The sequence below is a fragment of the Penaeus monodon genome, chromosome 39, assembly GCF_015228065.2.
Source record: "Penaeus monodon isolate SGIC_2016 chromosome 39, NSTDA_Pmon_1, whole genome shotgun sequence".
Taxonomy (NCBI): domain Eukaryota; kingdom Metazoa; phylum Arthropoda; class Malacostraca; order Decapoda; family Penaeidae; genus Penaeus; species Penaeus monodon.
Genome location: NC_051424.1, coordinates 5835608 through 5843107, shown reverse-complemented (window position 1 = coordinate 5843107; position 7500 = coordinate 5835608). Strand labels below are relative to the sequence as shown.

The following is a 7500-nucleotide window of genomic DNA, read 5'->3' as shown; positions in this document are numbered from 1 at the left end:
TTTTAACGTCATAACTGTGATATAACTCTTGGAATGCAATAATTTCCAAATAAACAATTCTGCTACAGAAACATTAGCTGCCAAAAAAAATTAAAATGTAAGCATTTCTTAGCCTAGCATAGGAAATAACAAAATGGAAGCATTCCCCCTCTTCAAATATTAATAACAATCTTCACGTGCCAAAAAAAATAATGCCTGTTGGGTAAATAAAGCTCATATTCCTTTAACATTTGATTTTTTCATAACTTAAGATAGTAGCCGAGCTCATTCGCGTTCCTCGCGTGAAAACGTGGCCGTCACCCAGAAATATTAGCCAAGGAAAGTTACCAATCTCCTCGCTTTAGTACGAAAAATAAATCTCAACTCCCAGCTACAATATAAAACACATTCTAATCTACTAGAATGAATTATCACAGACATTCCAAGACAAGGCAGACAGGCAGGGCAAGGGAAAACCCGAAGGAATGTTCCCTCCCAAAACATGAAATCTTGTTCTTCATCAGAAAGAACAAAACAAATTTCCTAGGAGTTCGAGCACCACACCACCTTATTCACCGGAATGAGAGGATTCCTCCCTTCCATCGTGAAGAGCAACCTTAGAAATCTCAAAAAATGACGAGCCTGAGAAACCTCCAGGAGATCAGGGCCATTAATCACTCTCCTGAAAAAGGACAGGTTTTCCCACTAAAACCAAGGAGCTCGTGCTTATTTCCCACATTTCCACACGTCCTGGGCCTCGTTTCTCGACGGCAGAGAGGGGGGAAAGAGGCGCAAAATCCCCCAAAAGCCAAATAATGAATAATAAACATAAGTAAATCCCGGGGCAGCCACACACACACACCTCCATTACGCCACGCAGAGGCCTTCCCCCGCCACCTATTTGGCTCCAGAATTCCACTTTCCCGGGGCATTTCCACTCTTTCCACCTCACCGAGACACACTTCCGTCCTCGAGGCTGCCACGAGGGCGACCCCCGCTAGGCCTCGACCCCGGACAAGGCATAAGGAGCAGCTTTTCCCACTCGGGAGATGAAGCTCTGAGCCCGAGTGTTTACGAAGGGCCTTTCCTCCGGGGCCATCGATTCGGCCCTTTTTTCCTCCTTTTTCCCACTTACCCAGAGACATTTCGGCGTGTTCCCTACGTAGTCCATAACTTCATAGTAGCACGTCCCTGTACGAAGTTGGAATGGGCACAGAGCTCCTTCGCACTCATGGAAAATCGATGAAAATTGCAAAATGTTCCTCGCTCCTTCGTCAACAATGAGGGGGATGAGGCGCGTCCGCCGGCAAAGCCCACGCGTAGAAAATGGGAATGGCACCCTATTTTTCCCTCTTTTTTCTCTTATTTTGGGCCCATTTCCACTCTCGTGGCCACAACGAGGGTATAATAAGTGTTGGAAAATGCCAGCACAAAACGGCAGGCGATTATGACAGCGAATAATAACGTGTTCAAGAGCGTGTTTTTTTAGAGAATGTCCACCTGGAGCACAGACTCTTTTTTTTCTTTATTTTTCACTTATTCGCCTCTTTATTTCTCGCTACTCCTTCCTCTTCCCATTCCCAGACTATGGTTCCACGCAGATAAATATATAACTAAGAACAGATATAACACCAGGCGTTTCTTTCAAGGAGGAAGAACTAGAAACTCAACAAAGGACATTTTGGAGCATTTCATATTACTCGTAATAACGTGTAAAATATCATGTTAATTCATATTTGATTTATTACCTCCTCCACCTACAGATTTTCCCGGATCACATCAGCATGAAATAACAATTCGGATGTTTATATTTACTCAGTTATCAAGATGATAGTTAATTAAGTATGGATCGGAGGAGTTTGTCATGACGTTTCAATATTTTCTCACGAGTTACACGTAAGTAATATAAGTAGGTAGGTATGAATGCAGGTAGTTATAAGTAAGAATTAACGTAATATTTACAGTTTTAAGTCGTATGGTTCGTTTAAATTGTAAGTATTAATGGGTAAAATGGGTGTAATTATTTGTAATATTGTGTTATAAGTAATGAGGAGTATGGTGAGGGTGGTTATATATATGGAAGGATATGGTGCATGTAATTTGCAAGAATTAATGAGTTTAGTGCATACAGTGCATAGCATGTATACATAACATACAGTAAACATTTTTACACGTAAATATTAACACAGTACATGTACTTTTGAGTAATATTAAGTATAATGTATGTAACGCCCATGAATGATTTCCTGTGTGGAGTGATTACACCTGATCATGTAAGTTATGAATCACTGCACTGTACTTGATACAAGTAAGTGGAAAAAATTGTAGAGGAATAGTATTCTCTGATCAGATCGTGCGAGTACAGTGTAAATAGCACGTGAGATAGTGACAGCGAGCCTAGCACGGGATTTAGACGAGCAGAATGATTAGATATATGAAGGTGAAGGCAGAGGAACCAACATGGCAGACAGCAGGAGACAAGCATCAAGGGTCTGACTGGCTTGACTACGGGAAGGGGGGGGGGGGTTGACCGTTTGTCTTGGAAATATGGTGGCTGCCACAAGCGGAAAAAGGTGGATATATACGTCGGCACCGTGCCTGTTTTATTTCCCCACGTGACTCCCCCTCGAAACAAATAGATGTCTGGTGCAGGCAGGATCCGTGGACAAGGTGAGATTCAACATGGCGGTGAGGGAGGAGGGCGGAGGGGAAGGAGGGAGGGAGGCCGGAGGAAGGGAGAGGGCAGTGGGAGGAGGAGGGAGAGAGGGAGGGAGGCCGGAGGAAGGGAGGGGTCCAGGGGAGGAGGAGGGGGGGAGGGCGAGGTAGAGAGAGCGGACACTAGTATCCCGCAGCGGTCGGTATAGGGAGGTGGCCGCTCGCGCCAGTGGCCGCTCCGTGGCGGGTGCGTCCTCCCTCCCTCCCTCTCTCGCGCTCCACACTTTTACTTCTATTTGTCCATCGCCGGAGCTTTTCCGTCATGGGCATTCTAAGACGAAAAGCCATGCACGGGCAGGTAGGCGAGGAAGATGCCATGCAGCCTGCCCGAGGCCCCTGAGGGCGAGGCTCACTCCATGCCGCCAATAAGCAGAATCTGGCAACGGAGGCGCAAGGAAGGAGACCTGTGAAAATGGCGAAGAGAGCAGGAACGGCGATACGTACACACACACATACACACACACACACACACATACACACACACCACACACACGCACATCAAAGCACATATGCACTCCATGACACGGGCTCACGCAACCAGACTTTTCTGCGTGGGGTGGAGGGAGGGGATTTATCTATTAAATGTCTATCGATGCTGATACATGCAGATGTGCACATGTCGCCGTATCTTCCAGGCTTTACGAGTTCCTTATAAAGTGGAACTCAGAGAGAGGAGAATATTCATTAAAAAAAAATAGATATATATTCCCGCGCATGCGTATTTCCATGAATATCAATGAGACTTACTTAAGCATTACGCAATGATTATAATGAATTATTAACAATATTAACGAGACTAACTACAAGAAATAGACTATAATAATAACAAAATAAACAACGATGATGATGATGGCAATGATAATAATTAATCAAATATACTGATAATGATTTAAATAATGATAATGACGATAATTGAATTAATTACAATGCCAATAAAAATCACAATGCTGATGATGATGCTGAGATATGGAAATAATAATAATAATAATAATTATAATATAATAATAATAATAATAATAATAATACGTATAATAAAATAATGAGAATAAAAACAATATAATAATAATGATAATAATAATAATGGTAATAATAATAAGAAAAAAATAATAACAATAAAATTAATCATACTAATATTTTTTAAAATTATAATAACAACAACAGCAACAAAAAATAATAATAATAACAATAAAAGCTAATACCACTACTACTAATTATTATTATCATTACATCAGTAATGAACAATACTAATAATAATGATGATAATGATAATAGCAACAGCGATAAAAATAATAACAACAAGAAAACAATAATAATAATAATAATAATTATTATTATTATTATAATGACAATAGTGATAATGATAATGATGATAATTATTATTATTATTATGATAATAATAATAATAATAATAATAATAATAATAATAATAATAATAATAATAATAATAATATTAATGATAATAATAATGATAATAAAAATAATAAATAACAGTAATAATAATAGTAATACTAATGATGATGATGATGATGATGATGATGATGATGATGATGATGATGATGATGATGATAATGATAATGATAATGATAATGATAATGATAATGATGATGATGATGATGATGATAACGAAAATAACACTAATGATTATAACGAAAATAATAATAATGATGATAACGAAAATAATAACATTCATACTGATAATAATGATAATGTTGAAGATAACGACACTGAATATGCTAATGATATCATATCACCGATCCCATTATCAAAAACGATATCAACTTTATAATAATTATCCTAATGATTAGTAATAACCAGAACAATAGGGATAATAAGTGTAATAATAATAATGATATTAGCACGGTTAATTACGATAATGAATGGTAAATAGTCTGCAAATGAAACTAGTGAAAATTTTTACCTTAATAACCATAATCATTCATGAAAAAATAGATACACATCACTAACGCAAATATTAACAATACAATAATATGCTATTAAAACTATTAGTGACGTAAAGATAATCATTATTACTATTGTCACTATTGCTAATGACAACATTACTAATATTTTTCCTTGTATTCACTATTACTATTACAGTCATTACCTTCTCATTTACTTTTTATTTTTACAATTTCGGTTTTTATTCGTATCCTGAATGCTATAATTATCATAAAGACTATTATTTGGTCATTATTATCATATCATAATTTTCATTAATATTATCATAATTATAATCATTATTGTGGTACCGTTATGTTATCCCTTTCTAACATTAATCATTTTCATTACATCATAATACTGCCATAATCACTATCATCACCATCATCATCACCATTCCCAATATCAATAATAATTATCATCACCATTATCAATGTCAATTATAATTATCTATAATCATCATTATCAATCTTATCATCATCAATATCTATCAATATCAATTATATTAATCATCATCCTCATTATCTATTTTATCATCATCACCATTTTTCAATACTAATTGTAATCATCATCACCATCATTATTAATCTTATCACCATCACCGCCATCATCATCATCAGCATCATCATCAGCATCATCATTATCATTGTTTCTCTTTTCGCAAAAAAATGTTCACTATAGAATTACGATAATTAAAGAGGGTGTTGTTGCTTTTATCTCTTCTCCATTTTCCTTCTTTTCTCACAGAAAACGAGAGAGAGAGAAAGAAAGAGAGAGAGAGAGAGAGAGAGAGAGAGAGAGAGAGAGAGAGAGAGAGAGAGAGAGAGAGAGAGAGAGAGAGAGAGAGAGATGAGAGAGAAAGAGAGAGAGAAGGAGAGAGAGGAGAGAGAGAGAGAGAGAGAGAGGAGAGAGAGAAGGAGAGAGAGGAGATCGAAAGAGAGAGAGATCGACAGGAGAGATCGACAGAGAGAGAGGAGAGAGAAGGAGAGAGAAGGAGAGAGGAAAGGAGAGAGAAGGAGAGAGAGAGAGAGGAGAGAGACAGATAGATAGATAGAGAGAGAGAGAGAGATAAAGAGCGCGCTTCTGGCTAACAGCTGATTTTTTAAAACTGTGTTTACTCACTCTTACTCATTCTCTCTCTCTTCTACTGTTTCTTTGTTTGACTGTCTGTCCCGTTTTCTCTCACTTCTTTCTTTTCTCTCACTTTTTTCTTTTCTCTCACGCCTTCTCAGTTCTTATCGCTCGGTCTTTTTCTTACCTTCCTTCCTCTCTTCTCACCCCCCCCCTGTTCCCTTCTCTCTCTCACAACCAATTTCATTAATTATAATATTATGGTCAGTGTTATTTCATTGAATTATTCTTGTTGACAAATATGTCATTACGAGTGACAATGGTTCAGTTTTAGTAGTTAATAATAATAATAATAATAAAAAATAATAATAATAATAATAATAATAAATACAATGATAAAATATCGATCATTATCATATTATCATTAATATCATTATTCTGAAAATTTTAATTATCATTATTTACATTATCACATTACTATTATTATTATTATTATTATTATCATTACCTATTATCATTATCATTACTAGTATCATTATGACTTATCATGATCATTATTATTATCAAAATTGCCAATATCATCAGTAATATCATCACCATTATCATAATGATCACCATTATTTTTTTTTCGTTATCATTACGTTATCATTTGCAGTATGCACTTTCGATACACCATTTGGCAAGCTAAAGAGGTGATCATGAGATTTTCTTCGACTGTGAGAGTCATGAGGTCACCCAAGACTGGTCACCTTGAAAGCCCTCGCAGCGCACAACAGTCATGAGATTGCCAGTCTATGACACTCATGACGCTCCAGAATCAGAGACAGCCATAACACGAGCTGGTCATGAGGTTGCCACGATATCAAGGGGTGGCAGCCTATGACAGTCATGAAATCAACGCAGTGCATGGCGAGTTATGGCGACCACAAGGTTAGCGCCGTATATGAGGTGCGACGGCCATGAGGATTATCATGATGTGAAACGATCATGAGGTAAGTGCAGTGCGATATGCATGAGGTTACCTGGCTACGTAACTCCCATGACGTCACGAGCATGTTCCGTGTTCATTGGGATGCCAGGAGTCTCATGACAGCAATATGGCTGCTGTAGAATCGAGGAATTTCTATGGTTTTGCGCTGAGAAAAAGTGAGAAAGTTAAGAGGGGAGGGGAGGGGGAGGGGGGAGAGAGAGTGATAGGGGGAGGAGAGTGGAAGGAGAGAGGGAGTAAAGCAGGGGGAAGGTTGGGAGATGGAAGAGGAGGGAGGGAGAGGGGAAGGAAGGGAGGGAGGGGAGGGAGAGGGGGAGGGAGGGAAAGGGGGAGGGAGAGAGGGGAGAGGGTGGGAGGGAGAGAGAGGAAGAAAGAGATGAGAGAGAAGAGAGAAGAGAGGAGAAAGAGAGAAGAGAGAGAGAGAGAGAGAGGGAGTGAGACAGCAACAAAGGAAAAGAGACAGAGAGAGAGAGTGGGAGAACGATACCCCAATAACTTTTTCGCATTTAGCAACTCACAAGCAAATCCAGAAACACTTTTCTTAGCATGCAACACTAAATCTACATTCCTGAAGGCATTTAGCAAAGAGACGACGATTCTTCATAAAAATTTTCCCCCAAAAAAAAGGCATCGGTTTAATTAGAAAACACTTAAATACTTTATACTGAGGATTCAATCGTTTATACAAGAACATTCGATCCGATCACTAAATATGGCGGTCTTCCTTTTGCCGTTCAGAAAAAGTCTATATGAAAAAAAAAACACGAAAAATGACACACATTTCGACACAAGAGCTTTTAAAATAACCT

At 38.1% G+C, this 7500-nt stretch overlaps 1 protein-coding gene across 2 annotated transcripts in view; it reads right to left on the bottom strand.

The window, feature by feature from the left end:
- Positions 1-1851, bottom strand: part of LOC119597711 (serine/threonine-protein kinase tousled-like 2) — a 47716-nt gene extending 45865 nt beyond the window's left edge. The window contains exon 1 of one of the 2 annotated variants that reach the window (XM_037947318.1): positions 1115-1851. In XM_037947318.1, the coding sequence (XP_037803246.1) occupies positions 1115-1124 (10 nt within the window). In that variant the 5' untranslated portion in view covers positions 1125-1851. The remainder of the gene's footprint in view (positions 1-1114) is intronic. The other variant, XM_037947319.1, reaches the window with a different exon arrangement.
- Positions 1852-7500: the final 5649 nt, after the last annotated feature.